Raw genomic sequence first — 25151 nt, forward strand, 5'->3', positions numbered from 1 at the left:
GCTCCTATTTTGGAACTGGCCTTATGAAAGTAAAAAGTCGTAAAAAAATCTGGACGTTTCTGTTGTGGCGCAGTAGAAATGAATCCGACTAGGATCCATGAAGATCCTGGTTTGATCCCTGGCCTTGCTCGGTGGGTTAAGGATCTGACGTTGCTGTGGCTGTGGCGTACGCCGGCAGCTACAGCTCCAATTCAACCCCTAGCCTGGGAACATTTAAATGCTGTGGTGCAGCCCTAAAAAGAAAAAAAAAAAAGTAAGAAGGTCTGTTTCCATGACATGAAAACCAAATTATAAAACAAAATATGTAATGCAGTATGAATTTAGTCCTAATTATGATAATAAGAAAACCAAATAATCACATTTTGAAAGGAGGACAAGCCCATATTGCCTCCTTTGTGAGGCTCTTAGTGGAACTTACTTTCCTGGCCCTGAAAAAGTACAGAACATTTGATGTTTCCCATGAAAATGAGCAAACACTCAACTCACATCCCAAATCCCATGTTTAATATCTCCTGTCTTTTATGTAAGGTTCAATGTTTTAAGACACATCTTCCTTTATGACTCAAAGCACACAGTCATGTTAATATAAATATTGAAATGAGATTTTCTTTTGTCTTTTGAGTTAAAAATTTTTAAACTTTTTCTATGTTATATAGTCTCTGACTGTCCTGATATTATTTTGAGATTAAATCTTAAAACCCGGAATAATAAAAGTGGCCTTTCTTCTCTGTTAAGGAGATTGTTCATGTTTTAGTTTCCTGAGATTTAGAGTTGACACCATCATCTTTGACGTCCTTTGATGCATTAGTGTCAAATGTGGCGCTTATCGGAATTGCTCTCTTTTTTCAGTTTATTTACTTATGAACTTCATAGTGTGTACATTTGTCATCAGGTTAAAAAAGCCACTGAAATGATTGATCAGCTGCAAGAGAAATTACCGGGAAGTTCAGCAGAGAAAGCTTCAAAAGCAGAGCTCTTAACTCTTCTTGAATATCATGACACACTCACTCTGGAGCTGGAACAGCAACAGTCAGCCTTAGGGATGCTGCGGCAACAAGCAGTGAGCATGCTCCAGGATGGGGCCCCGCCGGCCCCTGGAGGGGAGCCACCTGCCCTACAGGAAATCATGGCAATGCAAGACCGATGCCTGAAGTAATTATACACCTGCTCTCATGCTCCATCTCTAAACTTGGCCATGACCCACGGGGATAAGTGTGGTATTAAGGGTCTAGGGGTGTCCCACATTAAAAATTCGGGGATTTGTTCCTATCATCCTTGCTCTCTAGTACATATCTAGTCATATTTAGGAAAATGGTGGTGAACCAAACACATTCAGTCTCAAGCTTCATGCGGTTTGCACTCGAGCAGCAGAGCTAGGCAACTAAAGACACCAGGATGCTCAGGGAAATCAAAGTCGAGGCAACCAACCTAGAAGAGGAGTGAAGGAAGCCTTCCCTTCGGAAGGGGTATTTAGGCTTGAGCCAGGCCATGGGGTGGGGAAGAGTTTTGCAAATGGGGGAAGAGCAAACCAGAAAGCTTGGGAGTAAGCATGTCACTTCCAGGGACCTATGGGGTGATGGGGTAACGCATGAGAAATGAAAATTTGAAAAGTAAACAGTTGGGAGCTATTGAGATCTTAGGTTTAATCAAGCTTGATGTAACGCCTCAGCTAAATTGGACACAGAGAGGTTAGAGCAAGGATGATACCCAAGTCCAGGTAATAATACCAGCCATTTATTTACTGGTAGTGAACTTACAGGAGGAGAAAGATAGACTCACTGATAATAATAATAAAGATAATCCTACCGGCCTGTTTCACTTATTGGGCCCAAAAGGAAATGTCAATATATAATTTAACTCCTGTATTAACTAATATTACTCATATCCATCCTACATTCACCCTTTAATTTATAGATGAATTCAGGATAATCTGACTTGACTTATTTAAACTTTTTAACCAGATTTGTGTCAATTCAAAAAGACTTACAAACTGGATGGTGAACATTATTAATCATGAAGTTTCCAAAGTTTGATTCTTTATTTAAAGCCTAGTTTCTTTCATGCTTGCTTTCTTTTTTCGGCCATGCCCAGGTTGTGCAGAAGTTCCCCAGTCTAGGTATCAAACCCAAGCCACAGCAACGACCTGAGGCACAGCAGTGATCAGGCAAGATCCTTAAACCACTGAGCCAACAGCAAACTCCAAGACTAGTTTCTAATAGCCACACATAATCCAATTACACATTACTTTTAAATGTGTATGATCAGGAGTTCCCATGTGGCTCAGAGGTAACAAACCCTACTAATGTTCATGAGGATGAGGGTTCGATCCCCGGCCTTGATCAGTGGATTAAGGATATGGTGTTGCTGTGAGCTGTGGTATAAGTTGCAGATGCAGCTCAGATCTGGCATTGCTATGGCTGTGGCATAGCCTGGCAGCTGCAGCTCCAATTCAACCCATAGACTGGGAACTTCCATGTGCCTCAGGTGTGGCCCTAAAAAGCAAAAAAAAAAAATTGTTTTTAAGTAAATGCTGATAATCCTGCATTACTTGAGTGAATTTCCAATGAGGAAATAAATAACCAAACAATCTCAGATAGGCAAATGAATTGCAGTTTAGTGGCATGGGAGGGTATCAACTCTCAGTTTTCCAGGGGGTCAATCTTTCACATCATATGATGTATATTCTTCTGTTATACTTGAAATAAACTTAAATGTTACTGAAAATCATGACAGGTTTAGGGAAATGTCTTTACTTGGATGATTGGAGGCTTCACTTTTTTAGTGTTTGTTTTTGACAGTATGCTGTCATGTGTTGGCGTTTCCTTTCCTTTCAAGTCCATGTTTGCTTTCTCCCTTCAATGTTTCCAAAGCTTGCAGGAGAAGGTGAAGCAGGATGGAAAGGTAGTAAAGCAGGAGGTGAAGGAGCGAGAAGTGGTGGAGACCCAGATCAATTCAGTAAAATCTTGGGTTCAGGAAACAAAGGAATATTTGGGGAATCCAACCATAGAAATAGATGCTCAACTTGAAGAACTTAAGGTACAAAACTCATTCCCTATGCCCTTCATTTCAAAAAAAAAATTGTCCTGATTTTAATCAAACATTTTGTTTATGTTCAATGAAATAATTGAAGTAAAATATTGAAGTAAAATTTTCAGAAATGTGTCATATAAAAGACATTTAGAATTATTTCATGGGACTTCCTTTGTTCTGTGTAAGGTGGACATGTTTCTTATTCAGAGATTAAAGCAAAGTTTGTTTTTTGTAAATGTGTTTCTCTAAGTCCATACTTAATCGTATTTTGAGGATTAATACATAGCCTCGCTGTATCCCCATGGCAATTTCCTTATCAGGCTCACAGAAATTTCTTACGTTGATCCTTCCTTTAGGTTCTCCTGACAGAAACAGCACATCACAGACAGAACATGGAGAAAATGGCTGAAGAACAGAAGAATAAGTACCTTGGTCTTTATACATATTACCTTCCGAAGTCTCCCTTCAGCTTGCTGAAGTGGCCTTGGACCTAGGAACTATCCATGATCAGGTGAACCTATGGTCAGGAAAGAGTGCCTTTTCGTTCTTTCTTAAGCTTAGGACTCATATGAAATTTCTTAATTTTCACAATCGTGTCTCCATGGAAACAGAATTAACATCAGTTATACCGATGCTATATATCAGCATACTGATAAGCATTAGTTATGCTGATCTGTTTGGTATAAAATAATAACATAAATTAAAGGTCTAATAGGCAAGAAGCAGCTGATATTAGATATGAACAATAATGCAGACCTTGAAGATAATTTATCTGCTTCCCCTCGCCCTTTTCAAAAAAAAAAAAATCAAGGAAATAAAAAGAAGAAATGAAAAAAGCTGTATTTCATGTATTCAACAAATATTTATTGAGTACCTAGAGTCTGCCAGGCACTCTTTTCTTTTTTTTTTTTTTTAAATGGCTGTACCCATGGATATGGAACTTCCCAGGCCATATCCAAGCCACAGCTGTAGCCTTCATTGCAGCTGTGGCACACCAGATCCTTTGAATCACTGTACCGGGCAGGGGATCACACCTGCACCTCTGGAGCAACCCTAGCCACTCCAGTCAGATGCTTAACCCACTGTGCCACAGTGGCAACTCTGAACCAGGCACTCTTCTGTTTGTTATTTCAGTTCAGCAAGAGGTAATAGGTAAAGATATTTGAATAAAGGAAAAATCAGAGTTAAAAAATAAATAAGGTAAAACCAGGAACGAGGTTATTTCCCAAAATGCATACTGTAGGGTCCTTTATTCTTTCCAGAGGAAAACCCATCAGTTAACTCTAACTTCCAAATGATCAAGGAAAGGGATGAAACATAATTCATGTCTATACATTTTAAAACTTTTTTTTTTTTAAACAAAGCATACATAGTCATTGATAGAACTGAGACCAGAGGGAGATTTCTGTCTTAGGTCTCATAGAAAGGACACACTTTCAGGTTGAGAAAGTAGCTTCAGTAGCATCTAAAGGGAAACATAATGGGTTTTAGGACCTTGTTGGTGGCAGTTCAGTTGAAACTGGTCTGTAGAAGACAAAGAGAGGATAATTCTAACCTGCTACATGAAATGAAAAGTAGTACTGATTGTAGAAGCTATAAAATTAATATGTGTGAGGTACCTTGTGGACTCTCCAATGTAGGATGCAGTGTTTTAAAAAGTTTCATCAAAATCCAATTCTACTGCATCATGATTTTGACTTAAACTAAAATACTATTTTCCATTTTTAGTATTCATTTCATTTATGTATGTATTTACTTACTTATTTATTTTATGGCCACACCTGCAGCATATGGAAGCTCCAGAGCCAGGGATTAAATCTGAGCCTCAGCTGCAGCAACCTTTAACCTACTGCACTGGGCCAGGGATGGAATCCATGCCTCTGCAGTGACAGGAGCCTCTGCAATCAGATCCTTAACCCACTGCATCACAGTGGGAACTCCTCCTTATTTGGCTTTTCTCCTTTTTCTTCTTAAGTATTAGACATCCTATTAGGAAGAATGATTTGGCAAGTTCAGACCTTAATAGAAGTTCAAACATCCATTTTCTTTTCCTCTCAATACATTTTCCTGTCATAGATATTCACATGCATTCTATGTATGTTAGCACTCAACTCAAAATAATGAAGTAAAAAAAAAAAAAGCACTCTTTTATTGGTGTATATCCCCTCTGCTAAAGACGTTCAATTTAAAATTGTATATATTACAAAATGATCACAATAAGTCTAGGTAATATTCAACATTGTATGTAGTTACAAAAAATTTATTTTCTTCTGATGAAAACTTCAGAAGTTAGCAATCTTCAAGTGTGCAATAAGGAGTTCCCGTCGTGGCTCAGTGGTTAACGAATCCGACTAGGAACCATGAGGTTGAGGGTTCGGTCCCTGGCCTTGCTCAGTGGGTTAAGGATCCGGCATTGCTGTGAGCTGTGGTGTAGGTTGCAGATGCAGCTTGGATCCCACGTTGCTGTGGCTCTGGTGTAGGCCGGCAGCTACAGCTCTGATTCGACCCCTAGCCTGGGAACCTCCATATGCCGTGGGAGCGGCCCTAGGAAAGGCAAAAAGACAAAAAGACAAAAAAAAAAAAAAAAAAGTATGCAATTCAGAATTATTAACTATAGTCACCATGCTGTACATTGCATCCCTATTACTTAAAAGAGATTTTTTTAAAGGTCTTTCATTTATATAAAGAAAACGTTTCCTGGCATTCCCACTATGGCACAGCGAGATCAGGGGCATCTCTGGAGCACTGGGATGCAGGTTTGATCCCTGGGCCAGCACCGTGGGTTAAGGATTTGGCATTGCCACAGTTGCAGGTTAGGTCATAACTGTGACTTGGATCTGATCCCTGACCGAGGACTCCATGTGCTGCTGCAGGGGTGGCTGAAAAAGGAAAAATTAAATAATAATAATAATAATAAAGGAAGTGTCTTAAAAAAAAAGAAGAGGAAGAAAAGAAGAAGAGGAAGGTCCTTACCACCTTCTCTTCAACATTGCATTATAAGCAAATACTAATGTTTATCACATCAAACCAAAGCCATAAGAAACTTTAAATGTTAACTGTTATTTTTCACTGTCCTTCCCATTGGATGTGGTCAATGCTTTTTTGTCATATTTTAAGGAGGTAACTGGAAGTTAGTTAAAGAGTTAACAGCTTCTTATGAAAGGGTGCATGGGAATAAACCTGTGTGCCTCCAAATCCCTGGAAGGATTTTCCATTTCATGAAGAAAAATGCTTAGACGTGTTTGTGTGTTTAGGGTCACAAAGTTAGTAAATGGAGAAGATAGGATTCAAACTCAGCTATCTACACTGCTATCTATAATGAATATCCTGTCAACACGGGTGAGTGAATCACTGTACATGCATTGCTCGTTCTTGGCTGAAATAGCAGCAGGAAGAAATGCAGTGAGTATGTAAATACGGTGAGAAGTAAGGCTGCAAGGAAAACCACAAGAGCTTGTAACTGCACGTGGGTGGTTTGATGAGGCCCTTGATGCAAGGCAGTGTTGATGACCCACAGTGTCTCTTGGCCACATCTCAAGATTGAGGTTCTTAGTATCAATTATCCAGTTTTAACCGTGTTGGTTTTACTGTTCTCTCCGATTATTTAGATCCAAGACAAAGTGAAAGAAGTCGAACAGAGCAAGGCCATGAGTCAGGAATTCAGCCGGCAAATTCAGAAGATAGCCAAAGATCTCACAACTATTCTAACCAAGCTGAGAGCAAAGACAGATGACTTAGTTCAAGCTAAAACGACCAAAAGGTAAGGAAAGATAAGGGGAACTATGAGGGGTGATGTTGAATAAATTAAATACTTGGGGTACATTATTTCAAAGCTATGGCGGGGAGGCTTTCTTGATTAGCAAGTTCATTACAACCAGATAGTAAAAAAATTTTATGAATATGATAGTATAGATCCATTTACAGAATGTAATTTCTTATCACAGTTAAACTGTATTAATACATATGCACGACGTGTGGGTGAGAGGGAGGGTGTCACAGAATAAGTGATTTGGGAATACAGTATAGACGTCTTACATGAAGAATGATCTTGGTAGTTACATCTGTGTTCGCACTCTGCTGCTGAGTAAAGTGACTAATCCCTTTTGGGTGGGACAGAAGGAAAATGTTAGCTCTCTCAGCGTCACGGGAAATAAACACCAGGCTTCCAAAACATCCTGCTTTGCTTTTCCAACCCAAAAACAGAAAGGAGTTCCTCCTAGTAGAATTACTGCTTATCGTATTTGGCACTTACAAAAAAAACCCAAAAAGTCATTTAAAATAGATACTTCTGATCTTGGAAAATCTGGAGAAATGCGTTTCTAGAATCTAATGTGCTTTCATTTTGATGACCGTCCAGCTGCTAGGAGAGGAATTAGATGGCTGTAACTTAAAGTTAATGGAACTAGATGAAGCAATACAGAAATTCTCAGAACAGAATGGCCAACTGGGTAAACCACTGGCCAAGAAGATAGGAAAACTGACCGAACTTCACCAGCAGACCGTGAGACAGGCTGAGAACCGGATCTCCAAGCTCAGCCAGGTATGTTTCCCGGGCCAGTGATCAAAATACTCTTGGGCAGAAGTTCCGTGTTCTCTTTTTCTCTTTTAAAAACAAGCAAAGACAAAAATAAATGAATAAATAAAAATAAAAATAAGTAGAAAGATAATATTGACAATAAGGAGAGGAATTTAAGTGTAGCCTACATCATACCATGTCTTCATTCCTAAGATTTACATGTAAACCTGCCTTTATTTTATATCAAACCATATTATTAAGTCATTGGCAAAGGTGGTCATATAAGTGAACGTTTGAGGTGATTATGTTGTGACCTGGAAAAGTATTTTGTAAAATAAATACTCATCCATTAGCATGTTTTATAAAATCAGTCTGGGGCGAACTCACGTACCTTAATGTATACCTATATTCAAGTATCTTATACATATATAACTTTTAATTAATTTGCCTTTAATTATAGGTTCAGGGCATATGTCGTCATAGTTGAAGATAGACTGATCTTTTGAAAACTGATTATTTTTTTTTCCTGCAATCAGGGATGAGTTAAGTCGGGATTTGCTATTAATCAATTATGATACTGAAACCTTTAATCCCTACCAACCACCTCCTTACTCAGTGAGGGTCAAGTATGGAAGGAGGGATAGAGAAATGCTAGATAGAAGAATAAGAGACGAGAATAGAAAAACATTTAAAAGACACATTATTCAAGCATATTCAGAACTTGGACTTTATCCTAAAGTCACTGGGAAGTCCTTGATAAGTATTCCACGGAAATTATTTTTCATGGTACCTTTCAATATCACAGATATGCTAACAATCCACCCCTAGGATTATTGTATCCTAAGGGAGATTGAAGACTGATTTCTAGCTCAAGAAGCAGAGTTTCCATTTGTTATCTCATGGTTAATGATTTTTCAGGCAGCATTCCATTTAGAAGAATACAATGAAATGCTTGGGTTAATCCTGAAGTGGATTGAGAGAGCTAAAGTCTTGGTACATGGAAAGATTGTCTGGAATTCCGCGAGCCAACTTCGGGAACAGTACATTTCCCATCAGGTAACTTTGAGAAAAATAGTTGTCAAAGAGTACTTAAGAGAGGAATTTGATTTAACTGGCTAGACTGACAGAAAACGTAGGCGTCCTTGAGATCAAATTATTGTATGTGCCAGGATAAAAGAAAGCTCAGGTAGCCCTAATAACTTGTCAGGTGGTTTGAAAAACAAACAAAAACCTTGTAGCTCCCTATGAGATTTCATAAGACTACATAAATGAATAAATATCCTCTTTCTCCCCTAGACTTTCCACTCCCCAAGACCAAAAATAACCATCCAGATAGGACTCTTTTTTTTTTTTTTTTTTTTTTTTTTTTTTGCAGCTTCTTGGAGACAATTATGTGCAAGGATTTGGTGGGCAATCTCCCCCAGGAAGAGATGTAGGGATCTGTGGAAAGATTATAGGCTTCAGACTCAAACTGATGGGCAAACCAAGCCCTCGCAGTCATTGAGGGCTGTGGTTTGGATGGGACTTCTTTGCCTCTAGGAATTCAGTCTTCTCATCAACACGATGGAGATGTGAATGATATTTATATTGCCGAATTATCACAAGGATCAAACAGTTGATCCTCAAGCAGCCTCCCTGGCACGTGGGTGCCCAGTAAGAACCTCTATCTCATGCCTCCTCCTTTCAGCCCTCTGCCTGACCTCCCAGAGAAAGTAGGGGTCAGCTGGGAACCAGTGATGCATCCACCCCCCATGGAGGCTGCATGACTTCATTTCCTCTGAAGTTTTCTCTTGGCCATGTCATCCAGGAAATTATTTCATCCTTTTATAATTTAGGCTTGAATTAGATCCAGATATTCACTAGCCCAGTTATCTTGCACTCAAATACTAAATGATCTTAAGTTACATGGATATCCTCAAGTATTTTAGATTTTGTCTTCTATTCTGATTTGTGTGTTCTCATGTCTTTTAAATACATCCCCTTTCCATTCCAGTTGACAGATTTCTAGATCAAAGCCTCCTTTTCTCCTTCTGGGAATGCTTTAACAGGCTCCTAATTGGTTTCCCTGTATTGATCTTTCTTCTCTAATCAATCATGCAAACTCCTCTCAAGAAATCTTCCTTAAACAACTACAGAGTTGTTCTGCCTGAGGATATGCTTCTACTTGAACAGACAAGACCTAAATTGCAATTGGTTGTAAGCAAGGAAACAACGTCTAGAATTCTAGAAATGCAAATTTAAAAGCGAGAATGTTAAGTATCAAGTTAACACTATTTTTTGAAAGCTGGTATTTAAGACAGTAAGAGCTCTCAAACACTACTGGTGACTTGGTAAAAATCCCGTTGCAAAACAATTGGCAAAATATATCATGATCATCAAAGTAGTATTAATCTGTAATTCAAAATGTAGAAAACGTTTTATGAGTACTAATAATTATACTGGAATTTTAAAGAAAACTTAACATGTCAAATAAGTTTTCTGAGTAAATTTTTGGATATAATAAAAGATAATATAGTCTTTAAAATATTGAAGGTTTTTTTTTTTTAAATTCCAAAGCTAGGAATTTTCTTAGGCATTTGGAATACAAATAACATTCCCTGCCCCTTCCCCAGGGAATTGATAAAGGAAGGAAGGAGAGAGAGAGACAGATCCAGACAAGCACAATGCAGAGGGATAAGTGCAAGGATTAGGGCCTAAGATGCTGAAGGAACTCCTGGGAGGAGTTCTCACTACGGTGCAACAAGATGGGAGGCATGTCTGAGCCCTGGGATGTGGGTTTGATCCCCGGTTGGGCACAGTGGTTTAAGGATTTTGCTGCAGTACAGGTTGCAACTGCGGCTTGGATTTGATCCCTGGTCAGGGAACTCCATATGCTGCAGGGAGACCAAAACAGCAGATTCTTTTTTTTTTTTTTTTTTTTTTAATCTGCTCTACATGGGGTTCCCATTGTGGCTCAGTAGTTAATGAACCCAACCAGTATCCATGAGGATGCGGATTCGATCCCTGGCCTCGCTCAGTGGGTTAAGGATCGGGCATTGCCGTGAGCTGTGGTGTGGGTCGCAGACCTGGCTCAGAGCCCAAGTTGCTGTGGCTGTGGTGTAGGCTGGCAGTTGCAGCTCCAATTCGACCCCTTGCCTGGAAACTTCCATATGCTACAGGTGCAGCCCTAAAAAGACCAAAAAAAAAAAAAAAGAAAGAGAGAGAGAGAGAAAAGTTGGATCTAGTGACCTAAGGAAGATCCCCAGGGCATCAGGACTTGGCCACTACTAGAATACTCGTGTCCTGACCTTCACCAGGGAGCAGCTTCGGGTGGCAGACAGAGCGGGAGCCTTATGGCCCAACACATGTGGCCTCGACAAATTGTTTAGAGCTCCTGAACTTTGATTTTTTTTCTGCAAAAAGGGGGTAAGAGTAAGTGGGGAGCAGGCACAGGGCTGTGAAGGTTAAACCCAATAAGACAGCATAGAACCTGCCCAGCACGCCTGGAAAATGTGAATTACTTCTCCTCCCTCCCTCCATCCCCCGTCTCGCCATCTCTCGAGAAGCCTGTCTCACTGCACTGTGTTGATTACCTTTCCCTCTCTGCCTTCTTGTCAACGTCATGACTGTTGATATTTCCCTCTAGACCATGCTAGAAGAATCGGAAGAGATTCACAATGATCTGGAAGCAATGGCTGAGAAATTACAGGCCCTCGATAGCGTGTACCTTACAGAAAAAATGTCTCAGCAAGTGGTGGACCTGGGCCGAGAGACTGAGGAGTTGCGGCAGATGATCAAAATCCGTTTGCAGAATCTCCATGATGCGGCCAAGGTAAACAGAAAAAAAAAGTAATTTAAATGGAAACGTCTCTATCACTTTTTTAAAAATGGTCCTTTTAGAGTAGAGCTGAAGCAGTCCCCTCTGCTGAGTCTTCTGGACTGTGATCTTATTCTCCACCCATGACTTTGGACTTCAAGTGCTTCTGTATTGACATGCATGTCGCTCTTACCTTGTAGGATATGAAGAAATTTGAAACAGAGCTCAGAAACTTGCAAGTTGCTCTGGAGCAAGCCCAGACAACCCTGACTTCTCCAGAAGTTGGACGTCTTAGTCTCAAGGAGCAACTCTCTCACAGACAGGCAAGCAAAAATAATTCAGGGAAAATGAGCATGGAGTTATAAATATATATATATTGCTGTACCTGTGGCATGTGGAAGTTCTCAGGCCAGGGACTGAACCTATGCCACAGCCGCCACCCAGGACGCTGCAGTGACAATGCCAGGTCCTTAACCTGCTGTGCCATAGTGGGAATTCCTATATTTTCCAAAAAGCAAGGTTAGGAAGAATAATTTCTAAACTCAGTTATAGTCTTAGCCCTGTATGCATTATTTTAAAAACATTCCTTGGAAAAATGTTTTTGACTTGTGACAGAGCTATAATTTCATAAACGTCCCTTCTTTATGAACTAAACTATTAAAACATAGAATTTTAAAACATTGTAGAATAGATATTTTAAATAGGAAACGTGTATTTCGTATGTACGTATGTTTTCTAGAAATGATTAATTTTATATACCATTTTCCAATTTAAACTATGAACTGTGACCTCGCACTTTCAGCATTTGCTGTCTGAGATGGAGTCCCTGAAGCCTAAAGTCCAGGCGGTGCAGATCTGCCAGAGCGCGCTCCGGATCCCCGAGGATGCGGTCACCAGCCTGCCGCTCTGCCACGCTGCCCTGCGACTGCAGGAGGAGGCCAGCCGGCTCCAGCACACCGCCATCCAGCAGTGCAACATCATGCAGGCACGTGCAGCTGGGCCAGCCAGTGTCTGCAGGCGATCCCCAGCCGGCAGAGCAGCAGCAAATGAGTCATGGGAGGCTTTTCTTAGCACTGTGTGGGCTCAGCCATCAAAACACATCCAGAGTGTTAACTGTGTGACAGCTGGTTGTGGTTATATAAAATAAGGACATGAAATGCTATCATTTGCATCACCCACAAAAGTCTGGGGAAAGCTCTATTAAAAATATCCTTCGGTGAAAACTATCTTTCAGCAGTTTTTTATAAAGAACACCTTATGAAGGTTAATTTTTATATTCAATCCTGTATTTTTTACCTCTTATTATCCATCTGAAAATCATCTAGAATCATGCAATACTTTACTGCTAGCATATACTATAGAAATTGTTTTTCAGATTTCAGCTTATTGATGCATTTTATTGCTTGAGACGTATACCTGGCTGTAACTCTTAATCTCGTCGCTTAATAAGAGAACAGTTATTTACTAGGAAAAAAAATGACACTCTCTCATATCTCCTTTCAACTGATATTTCACCTGCTTTATCCAAAAACTGTATACATGTGCTCTTATTAAATCATGAATGGTCTATTTGGTCCACAGTACTCGCATTATCTTAAAATCTCTTGGGCAGTAAATTCCTGAGGGTACAACATCATGATAATTCATTTTTTAATCCCCTGTTCCAGCGCTTAACTGAGAGCCTTACACAGATACTCAGGATTTCTTTGATGGAACGATGAAATGGTCAGGTTTTCTTGACTGCTTTCTTCTGTGTTCTGGACCATGACCTTGCCTCCTTTAGGACAATAGGGAGAAGAGAAAGGATCTAGCCACTGAATTATTTTCCATCCATCAATAATTATGACCAAATGTTTTAGAGAGAAGGCTCTGAATTTTCTGAGTAAAGCTGGGGATCTGAATTATCCAGGAATTTCCCCCATCATTTCTTTGTTCCTCTGACACATGGGTAAACCTGAGTTACCAACAGCTGTTTGGCAGAATCACTTACACAGTTACTGCTATAGACAGATAATCATGCGTGTGTGGTTTTTTTTTTTTTTTCCTTCAAAGGAGGCTGTGGTGCAGTATGAACAATATGAGCAAGAAATGCAGCACCTCCAGGAGCTCATAGAAGGAGCTCACAGAGAGATCGAGGATAAGCCTGTGGCCACCAGCAACATCCAAGAGCTGCAAGCCCAGATTTCTCGGCATGAGGTGAGACAAGCAAAGTTCAAGGGCAGGGCATTGTCTTGGAGAATAAGTGGTTGGTTTCTAGCAAATGCAAGAGAAAGATTTTCCCTGTCTGGGGCATAATGCGTTGGGCTCTTGGAGAGCCTCTTTGGCTGTCTTTGCATTTTAAGGGCTATTTTTGCTGATGCTTTCCAAGACCCAGTAGCACGAGACTTCCCCTTGATTCCAAAGCCTCTCTACCTGGCATCCATGGCACATCTCTCTCCACCTGGACCCACCGATTTTCTCCTGGGGAATTCTCACAGCTCACACACCAAAACACACGGTCCTCTCTGCATTTACAGACTGCAACAAACAGCCATGCTCAAAGCCTTGCTGCTTTGCTGGCCCTCTTTAAGAGGAAGGCATATTGTATATTAAAAAAAAAAAATCATTTGCTCTTTCACATTTAGGTCATTTCACCTCCTTTTATCAAAATCAGAGAATGGCCCATGTGTGTTTTGCTGAGTTCCAGATTACGTCTGTTAGCATCTTCCCCATTTTCAGATGTGCTTCCTTCCTGTACCTTTGGCATTGTTCTGACCTGAGGTCTTGGACACCCCTTGTGCAGACCTGGTCTCAGAGATCATACACCTGGCGTGTTCTAGCCCCTTGACACTTAGCAGCGAATTTCCTTTCCTGACCTGTCAGTTCCCTTTTAGGTCCCATTTACTCCTTCTCTGGGGGCTGGCTTATAGCATCATGAATCTTGGAGAGTGACTGGGGCAGGGGGGGGTGTATTTTATTTCTTTGTGCCAAGGATAGACATTTAGTTTACCCCTCTGTCTGCTCTATTTTAACTTTGATGTCCAAACCAAATATCTGAAAAGGTTCTCAGAAGATTGAATTGTCGCTTTTCAAGGATGGGGAAATTACACTGCCACTCCCCTTTCTAAATGCAATTCTTTAACTTTTTGTCACATCCAATACATCAATCACTTACATTTACATATGATTTACAAAATAATGTAAATATCCCACCTACATTTACTCTTACACCGTAGATATCATCTGTGTTAACTATTGGTTTCTCTTATGCCACTGGTTAAATGAAAAGATGTTTTGCAAATATTTGAAATTTTTTTGAAACTTTTTTCAAAATTCTTTTGAAACTTTTTTTTTTTGTCTTTTGAGGACTGAACCCACGGCATATGGAGGTTCCCAGGCTAAGGGTGAAATTGGGGCTGTAGCTGCTGGCCTACCCCACAGCCACAGCAATGTGGAATCCCAGCCACGTCTGCAACCTACACCACAGCTCATGGCAAGGCCTGATCCTTAAGCCACTGAGCGAGGCCAGGGATCGAACCCATGTCCTCATGGATACTAGTTGGGTTCCTTAAACACTGAGCCATGATGGGAACTCCTGAAACTATTTTTAATATCATTTTGTAAGCTCCAGAATTTTGTTGTAACAACTCTTCCATCAAAGTACAGAAAATATTTTTAAAATCTTGTCTGGAATAACAGTAATGATCCTTACTATAGTTTTTTGTTGTTGTGTTAGTTTTATGGTTTTTAAAAAAAATTCTTAAAGTTTTTATTTTATTTTTGCAACAACCCTGTGAAGTAAGGTTTTTTCTTTTTTCCTTTCTTTTTTTTATCATCTCGCTTTTACTGATAAGAAAACAGAAACTGATTTTTAGAATGACTTCCTGAGCTTCCAGATCTAGTAATTGATAGAAACTAGATTTTCTAATCTGGTTTGGCTTCAACTTGGGTGATTTTTCCACTGCAGCAGAAACACCCTGGGCTGCCCCCTTGCATAAAAGAGAAGAATGAATGGTGGTTGAGGAGAATAAATGACTTGCCCAAGGTCACCGCAGAGCCACTGGGCACAGTCGGCCACAGAGTGTCCTCTGGCTGCTGTTCAGTGATCTTGTTCATTTTGTCACATTTTCTCCTCCCCGTTCTAAACATCTGTGTAGGCACGTGTTAGCTTTGTCATGTGATTTAGATTACATTTTCATATTTACAATGACGTAGTCCTGTGCAAGGCTCATTGTATGTGGAAAACAAACACAGGAAGGAAAGCGATGCGTGGGGAAAGCCCGATTTATAACATACAACTTGGAAGGATGCTCTCGCCTGTATTTGCAGTCTACTTTTAATGGAATTTCAATCTTGAAGTGAGGCTCATTCCAGACTAGATAACTTGAACTCACAAGAATAACGGATAATTTATCTCTAAGGAATTCACATCTTTTTACCATAAGTTTTCAAATGTTGCCTCTAACTTGAAAAAATTATCCTGTCACCTTTAAATCGTAGGAGAGAATGCTCAGGGCCCTCACTTTCATGGGCGCAGGAGGCTATCTGCAGAAGGTGGCTTTCCCCAGAGCAGCCAATGTGCCTGAAATTCCCACCTGTATGCTCACCCTTTATAACCGTTTTCGGAAATATGCAGCAAAAAAATTACATATGTTTCCTGAGAATGGGGAACACATTAGCCCATTAGTGCTCCATTTAAATTGAGCAGATTTGGAGTTCCCATCATGGCTCAGCAGTTAACGAATCTGACTAGCATCTGTGATGACACAGTTTCGATCCCTGGCCTCGTTCAGCAGGTTAAGGATCTGGCATTGCTGTGGCTGTGGTGTAGGCTGGCAGCTACAGCTCCGATTAGACCCCTAACCTGGGAACCTCCATATGCCGCGGGAGCGGCCCTAGAAAAGGCAAAAAGACAATAAATAAATAATAAATAAATAAATAAATAATCCTATACTTCTATACTAGAAAGAAGACAGGCTGCAGGCTAGGTTCTGCTGGATATTTTCCCTTCTACTCAGTCAGTTTGGGTTGGGGAGGAAAAACAAAATGACAGCAATAACAACAAAATGGTGTGTGTGTGTGTCTGTGTGTGTGTGTGTGTGTGTGTGTACACATATACGCATATCCATATACACACATATACCATTTTGTTGCTGTCGTTTTGTTTCTGAACTTCAAAGCTCTAGTTCAAATGTCAAGTTCAAAGCTAGTTTGAGTGTGTATACACACACTCATGTTAAAGACTGTCACAAAATGTGTTTTGTATAAATACTAAATGATAGCTTTTCAGGCCAAGGAGCCAAAAGGAATAGAAAAAAGTAATGATTTTCTACTTTTAGGATTAATGTTTTTGTTTCCTTGAAAGTGGAAAAAAAGTTAATGTTTACATCTTCATTTTTTAACTAATGTATGCATTTTTAAGCAAGAAAGTAAAAATTTAACATTTTATAATTACCTTTTAAAATTATTTTAGAAATTTTAATATTTTTTATTTTTAATAGCTATGTGCTGTTCAGAATATATTTTCAATACGCTCTTGGTAAAAATGTAAAAATCTCTACCTCTCAAAACAATTTCTTTCAACAACAAATGAATTTAAAAGTCATTAAAATTGAACTTCAAATTCAGAGCTCTAGTATAAGGCATCAGAAGCATTTGAGGCATGTGAGAGAAAATTTCACGAATGCACAAAATTTTATTTTGTGAGTAATCTGCAAAAAAAGGGGGGGTTCATATGTAATATTTAACTTACCTGCACAAAACAAGTCCCCAGGGTCACAGGAATTCACAAGCAGTTTACATTGTTACATGCCTGTCACAAATGACTACTCTATTTGACATATTTGGGAGGGTAAGAGCTGAGCATTGCATTTTTTGAAGTTTTAGTCATCACATGACCTAATTTCCATGGCATGAACCATCTGGCAATTTCAGATTCCTTGGGCATTTTCAAGAAACTTGCCAGTCCTTAAGGTTACGTAAAGTCCCAAATCGGGCCGGAGCATCTCTCCGGCTTCGAATCCCCGGGGCAGCCGGGCGTCGTTCCCCCGCCCCGCCGGCCGCGGCGCCCCTTCCGGGCCCCGCCGCGCGGTGGTCTGGCTCGGGGCGCGCGGCAGCCGGGCTCCTCGCTCGCACCGTCCACATCCTGCCTCCCCGCCGCTCCGTCTGGCGCAGCTCTGTGATTTCATTGGCCAGGCCCGGAGGAGGATGAACGCTACTAGTTCTGTTTCCTTCTGATGCTGTTCTGACACACGGAGGGGCGGGGGGGAAATGTTTCCTCAGGAGCTGGCTCAGAAAATCAAGGGCTACCAGGAGCAGATCGCCTCTCTGAACTCCAAGTGCAAGATGCTGACCATGAAAGCCAAGCACGCCACCATGCTGCTGACGGTGACCGAGGTGGAGGGGCTGGCGGAGGGGACGGAGGACCTGGACGGGGAGCTCCTCCCCGCGACCTCGGCCCACCCCTCTGTGGTCATGGTAAGTAAGGGTCAAGGCCGGTTTGCTGGACGCCTCCGGGCGCGCTCTTCTGACTGTCCCCTGGCTGGTGGCTCCAGGCTCCTCTCCGTGGCTTGGTTTAGGGAGCAGTGGTAGGTCTTGAGGGTGAGAACTGGGGAACAGTCCCCTTAACTCTCTGATTACATTTGGACCAAGGCCAATCCTTGACACTGTAAACAGTGCCACTTGAAATGAAGCCATTTGTTTGGGAGTCCTGAATTACTTCGTGCTGAAGGTCGGCCCTGTGTTTGCTTATAATTTAGCAATAATACAGGAGGCTCTGAGCTTCAAAAAAAAAATCCTTTTGCACAGTTTTCTGGGGGAGGGGAGAATCATGCTACACATGTTTTGTGTGTGTTTTTCCAGCTAAAGCAATGACTGACTAGGTATGGTTGTGTATGCTCTTGTATAAATGTTTAATGAAAGAGAGAAGACAAGTCGTTATTAGAAAAATAAGAAAATAGAAAACCCAAAGTTTAGCTGTGGATTCGAACAAATAAGTTCCATTAATTTCTCTCTGCAGCATTACTTCCCCATCACTTTGCATCTAGAATGCATCGAATATTTTGTAGCTCAGTGTTTTCTAGTGCTGTATATTTTCCACACATAGGTACTGTGCTGTGGGTAGTATATAACCATATGTGGACTCTTCTGGTGATATATTATTTGGGGTGCATTTATCTCGATAGAATATTTGGAATTTGAAATATGAAAAAAAGACCAAGCTTGATTTCATAGACCCTTCTCTCATTTGTATGATTTTAATAGTTATTTGTAAAGATACCAACAATGGAGAAAAGGAAAATAAAGGAATATTTAATCAGCAACAGAACTCTGTCATGTAGCATGCATCCCCTACGCCTGTTTGTTTTGCAAACGGTCCCTAGCATCATAGTCACATGAAAACTTTCAAATAGCAACACGGAATTTGTATGTAAATTTGGGTCTCAATAACTCTAACTTCTGTTGTATAATTATCTCTGTTTTGACCTGTGCCTGACCAGGCCTCTTGTTAACATAGCTAACTGATTTTCATGTCCTTTGGGCAACATTTTATGGGACAGATGACTGCGGGTCGCTGTCACACTTTGCTGTCACCTGTCACTGAGGAGTCTGGGGAGGAGGGAACCAACAGTGAGATTTCTTCTCCACCTGCCTGTCGCTCCCCTTCACCTGTGGCTAATACAGAGGCTTCTGTTAATCAGGTACCACCCACTTGGCATTGCTCTAAGATATCTGAAGGGATGCAGGACTCCATTCTCTGTTCTCATTGGATCGTGGGTGTGCGTTTTTGGACCTCAAGAAACACACCGTTAAGTGCAATAGTTGCACGAACTCTGATTGTCATGTGAGAGCAATACTGGCTTAGCCCGCCAACTCCTCTCCTGAGCGACTAAAATGAGATGAGCAAAAATTAGGTCATGGAAATTATAGCTGGAGAAGGCCCTGCTTTAAGGCTTCTTGGCTTTGGTTTCTAACAGCTGTCTGTAATGGAATACTGCATCCTAACAGAAGATGAAATGTTTGCGTGGCCATTGTAAAATAACGTGCTTCTATTGCTGTTTTAACATTCACTGAGCATAGTGTTGACACCAGCTCAGATTTTGAAAAGATGGAAAATTTATTTTTATTTATTTAATTTATTTTGTCTCTTTGCCTTTTGAGGGCCGCTCCCGCCGGCATATGGAGGTTCCCAGGCTAAGGGTCTAATCGGAGCTGTAGCCCCCAGCCTACACCACAGCCACAGCAACTCGGGATCTGAGCTGCGTCTGCAACCTACACCACAGCTCACGGGAACGCTGGATGCTTAACGCACTGAGCAAAGTCAGAGATCAAACTGCAACCTCATGGTTCCTAGTCGGATTCGTTAACCACTGAGCCACGACGGGGACTCCAGAAAAGATGGAAAATTTATGATCGCTATGTGAGACTTTTTTTTTTATTTACTAACTGTCAACCACTTGAAAGGCTGTCTGTTAGTATATATATTGGAATGCCTAAGTAGCTCTGAATTTTCTTAATTTTCAATAATCTTAAATTTTATTTCCTATAAAATGGGGACAAGGGAATTCTCTGGCGGCTCATGGATTAAGGATCAGGCATTGTCACTGCTGCTGTTTGGGTCGCTGCTCTGTAGCAGGTTTGATCCCTGGCCTAAGAACTTCCACATGCTGCAGGCACAGCCAAAAACAAACAGACTCAAAAATCGGAACAATACTTTGTTATGAGGTGACTTTTAGTGTACATTATACTACATTATATTAAATAGAGATTAGACTAAATTAAATACTTCAAAAAATTGTCATAAAAATGTTGAATAGAAAACAAAAAAGATGCTTTAACGATAACTAAAACTGTTTTTTTTTAATTAATTAATTAATTAATTTTTGGCTTTTTAGAGCTGCACCCGTGGCATATGGAGGTTCCCAGGCTAGGGGTCTAATCGGAGCTGTAGCCACTGGCCTATACCACAGCCACAGGCACAGGGGATCCGAGGCACATCTGCAACCTATACCACAGCTCATGGCAATGCTGGATCCTTAACCCACTGAGCAAGGCCAGGGATCGAACCCAGAACCTCATGGTTCCTAGTTGGATTCGTTAACCACTGCGCCACAGCAGGAACTCCAGCAGGAACTTTTAAAATAGGATTTCTGTGTTAAAGAGAATCCACCAACCCCTCCCCCCAAAAAGGGAAAATAAAATGAAGAAAGAATAAAATAAGACAATTTTTTTGGTAAAAATGTATGTCACTCTAAGGAAGGTATTAATTCATCAAGCACATTGTGAGTACCTAACGGGCATGAACTCTTGTGCTGGGTTCCAGAGATGTAACAAAGAAAGAGACAGAGGTGGCCCCTGTCTTCAAGCACCTTATAATCTAGAGAAAGGTGGCCATAAGATGAATCATAACGAAAGTGATGAGAGGAAATTAAAAAAATAAAATAAAAAGGAGAAGTCCACAGTATTCTGGAGAATTTGGGAAACTGTCCTCCAAATTCTGATTTTAAAACATGAATTGCTCATTTTTTGATGATGTGTTCTTTCCTGTGGTCACAGATGTCATTGAAATCATAGAAATATGGCTAGAGTCAGCTTTTTTACTGTGTAGGAAAAATGTATCCCATATAAGGTGCCTGATGCTCTTGAAATTTTCACATTGAACAATGGACATTGACTTTCGGGCTGACACTGTGGGAAGAATAGCCCTTTCCTAAAGTTAGAAGTCTCAGTGCTACATCTTATGAAATGTCTTTCCATGTGCATGGGAAACTGTTCTGTAAATGATCAGATATGCAAGCATTTTTGTTATGATTCTTTTAACTGTCAAGCTCAATCCAATCCCAGAATGATGAGCAAAATCGTGCTTTGTCTTGATCTCATTTTGACCCTGTCTCCTATAACACAGGAAAAATCAGTTTAAGTTACATTATTAATTTAACATACTTGTATATGGTCCTGCAAGTATGGGGCGGGGGGAATCTTTATTTCGTTGATAGCAAACAGCTACACTCCAGAAAACTGTTAGAAGCAAAAGTATTAATGCTTGATGTTACACAAATCAACCCCTCATTACAGCCACGCATTATTTCTGGCCAGTGATGTAAGTCAGAGGAAAAGGAACAAATCCTGCAACAGGGTCAGCGCTGCTTGGATTTACAAAATTTTCTCTAGACACTGAGAACGTTTAGAGTTCCCATACGTTCCCACTGGCGGATTCAGAACACCGTATGGAATGTGCACAGCTGTTTCCAGGAGCAGCCAAATATAACAGCTTTATAAAATCGCAGCTGTTATAAAAAGGCTGTGTGCTTGCTGCTCCTGTAAGTAGATCTCCATTATATAACGAACCAATGCCCCCGCAGTCAGGGTGTTCAGTCTCTGACAGTAGCTATTAGCTGAAATGTGATAACAGTTTAGTTTACTTGGGGATAGAAATAACGAGGCAGCCGCAGAACTTGCGGCAGGCTTCTGGATCCTATTAAAAAGCAAGCCAAGACTTGGGCTCCTCAGAAGAGTTGGAGGAAGTAGAAGTTTGCAAAGAGAGTAGTATAGTGGATAGAACCCCCGGGCTCCGGGCAAAGTTCAGCTTTTCTTCCTCTAAGCTGAGAGTCTCTGCAAAGTCCCTCAGTCCCCTCATTTGTCCTGGGAAACAATGCTACTGAATTTATGAAATCGTGAAAGTTGAATCTGATGTTAATTTTGAAAGTACCTTTTAGATTGGAAAATGCTGATCAAAGGGTAGCCGTGGTTTTCCAAATTGAATTCCTTAGGAATCTGCTGAATAATAAGCTCTCCTAACTTAAGCACATAAGTAACAAGAGATGTGTTTCTAAGGGTGGTCCCTCACTATGCCAAATACTGCCTTTATCGAAGAGTTATAGGACTGATCCCTTTTATTGAATGTATGTCCTCAGAAAGATGTGTTATTAATCTACAAAAAGTGATACATTTTCAAATTATTTTTGGAAACCAGGAGTCGTCATTCCTAATAGGCTGTGCACGCGTGCGTGCATGCATACAAGTCAGAAAAAAGATTTTGTAACAAATTTATTTTATTCTTCTAGAGGAGAACCTTCTTTATTTCTAATAGAATACTTAATGTAAAATGTTTACATTTGGAGTTCCCATCATGGTGCAGTGGAAACGAATCCGACTAGGAACCATGAGGTTACAGGTTTAATCCCTGGCCTTGCTCAGTGGGTTAAGGATCCGGAGTTGCCATGAGCTGTGGTGTAGGTTGCAGATGTGGCTTGGATCCGGCATGGCTTTGGCTGTGGCATATTAGACCCCTAGGCTGGGAACCTCCATATGCCAAGGGTGCGGCCCTGAAAAGACAAAAAGACAAAAAAATAAAATAGAAATAAAATGTTTACATTAAAGCAGCATCTTGCTTGTCCTTGTGGTAGTTAAAAGTACTACCTTCCAGAGTACCCATTGTGGCTCAGTGGAGACAAATCCAACTAGTATCCATGAGGTTATGAGTTCTATTCCTGGCCTTGCCCAGTGGATTGGGGATCTGGTGTTGCTGTGAGCTGTGGTGTAGGTCGCAGACACAGCTCAGATCCAACGTTGCTGTGGCTCTGGCATGGGCTGGCAGCTGCAGCTCCAATTAGACCCCTAGCCTGGAACCTCCATATGCTGAGGGTGTGGCCCTAAAAATCAAAAACAGAAACAAACAAAAAATAGTACTACCTTCATGTATACAAAATGATAACATTTACAAAAGTGCTTTTACACATGCAATTTTTTTATGAATGCCTGTGTCTGCCTGTTACTTGCCAAACCCTCCATGATATCCTCAGGATCAAAGACACTGTCACAGTGTTTAAGGAACCCATTGATAGTCTGGATGAGTGCAGGCAGATGAATCCTGTGAAGTGGGACCAGCGCTGTAGTGGTGGGAAGCACAGTGTTAGGGAAAGACACAGAGAAAGTGCCTCACCAAGGCTGGAGTTCCCTGGACCAAGGATGCCCCTCTCTCTTTAGTTTTAATGCAGGGCGAGTTAGGCACAATTGGGGTGCACTCCAGTGATGCCCAATTAGATGGGAGTTTTTAAGCTGAAGGAAGCAAATGTGGGAAGTCTTTCAGGCAGCACGCAGGAGAATGGTCCATGAAGGCAACTTGCAAGTACTATCAGTAGAGTTGGACAAATGTAGATTTGGAGGCTGAGGTGAAAGCGACAGGGAAGCTGAGTGGGATCCAGGAAACACATCTTGATGGACCTTGAATGCCACATCAAAGGATCTGAACTTTGTCCAGAAGCTAATGCTTAACCACAGAAGGAATTTAACTGAACACTCTGCACAGAAATGTGTTTTAGAACAGGTCATTCTGGATCAATGTGGACAGGAGAATGGAGATGGACATACCCAGAATCAGGGAAGTTAGTGATGGACAAAGGTTGTACACTCTGATGCCTGGTCCAGCCTGGTGATGTAAATGAGAGAAACAGCAGGAGGACACAGGGACCTGGACAGTGCTTCCCCCATGAACATGAATGAGGCAGCCTCTCCTCTGTTAGAAGTACTGTAGCCATGAAGACACAGTCCTGTCTTGCCTCCCTTCCGATGTGCAAGAGAAGCGGGAATGAATTGGGATTCTTATGAAAGCTGCCTGTCTCAATGAAGAGAAATTTTCAACAATTTAAAACACTTTCGACCCCAAGCTAAATGTATACAGGCTAGAGGCAACCTGCAGGCTGCCTCATTTGCAACCTGAGAATTAGAATGTTGTTGCTGTAATGTGAACTTGAACCAGTGCTTTGGCAAGGGTATAGAACTTCATCCTTACATAAAGCAGTGGATGGTAAGGGAGAGAAGAAATAGAGAATAAATCCAAGGTTAGGTCATTAGAAGTTCCATTTACTGAAAGATGGATAATACTTTATCATGTTTTCCTAAATCCATTTTTCATCTTAGACTTTTTTTTGATACCTTGTGTTTGAGGAGACTGTGGGCTAAACAGGTACAACTGGGTATGTGAGTCTGGAGCTTGTAAATACAGCAATATTTAAGGATGAGGGTCAAAAACAAACTGCAAAAGAAAAAGATTGACAAGAGAGCTGAGAGGAGAACAGAGGTTAAAGGGAAAGTGTTTCCAAAAAGTGACGGTCATTGGGATTGAATGCCAGTCAGGGACCAAGCAAAAGAAGCTCTGAAACATCGTCATTTCATATCATGGAAAAGAGCCACTGACGACTGAGGCCAGAGCACTTTCAGTTGAGTCACTAGAATCAAAGCCCAACCGGGCCCTTGGAAGTGGACCGAGGGTGAGAAAGTGAACATATGAAGTGTACCCTACCATTTGCAGAAACTGGATTATGAAGCAAAGGGAGCAAAGGAAGAAATGCTGGCTACGGATGTGTGTGCAAATGTCTGTGTGTGTGACAAGCCTTCACCTTGTGATGGGGCGCACTTTCTAACCTATGACATCCTGCAAGAAGAGAATCAAAGAGAGTGTGTGTAGGTGTTTTCAGGTGGAAGAGATTTGAAAGTCAGTGGAGAGGGAGGCAGTGCTGATGGACCAAGATCCTTGAAATGGCAAAGGTGGGGGAGGTTGCGGAAGTCGGTAAGAGGGTGGTCCTTAATCAAGAGGACCAGAAAGAGTGAGATAGAGGTGAGTCAATATAGACAGACTTGAAAATTTGCGGGAGTTAGAGTCTATCTGCTCAATGGCTTTGAGAATGTGTGTGTTTATGTGTGCACATGCATTCTGGAAGGAAAAGTTGGATTGAGTCATGGTTGGGGTTTTCCAAGTGGCTGAAGCAGAGGTTAAAGGGGCACAGGAAACCGAGGTGTTGGCAAGAGAAGGCTTTAAATAAATCAGACACA

General features: G+C 41.1%; 1 protein-coding gene across 1 annotated transcript in view; it reads left to right on the forward strand.

Moving 5' to 3' along the window:
• SYNE1 (spectrin repeat containing nuclear envelope protein 1) overlaps positions 1-25151 on the forward strand; it is a 486068-nt gene that overhangs the window by 295647 nt on the left and 165270 nt on the right. The window contains 14 exon segments of the mRNA XM_021084410.1: positions 893-1152; positions 2871-3036; positions 3387-3471; positions 3474-3541; positions 6639-6790; positions 7086-7137; positions 7388-7570; positions 8465-8602; positions 11172-11357; positions 11543-11665; positions 12145-12327; positions 13395-13538; positions 17604-17798; positions 18881-19021. Of these exon segments, the coding sequence (XP_020940069.1) occupies positions 893-1152; positions 2871-3036; positions 3387-3471; positions 3474-3541; positions 6639-6790; positions 7086-7137; positions 7388-7570; positions 8465-8602; positions 11172-11357; positions 11543-11665; positions 12145-12327; positions 13395-13538; positions 17604-17798; positions 18881-19021 (2076 nt within the window).

The sequence above is a fragment of the Sus scrofa genome, chromosome 1 (genome assembly GCF_000003025.6).
Source record: "Sus scrofa isolate TJ Tabasco breed Duroc chromosome 1, Sscrofa11.1, whole genome shotgun sequence".
Lineage (NCBI taxonomy): Eukaryota > Metazoa > Chordata > Mammalia > Artiodactyla > Suidae > Sus > Sus scrofa.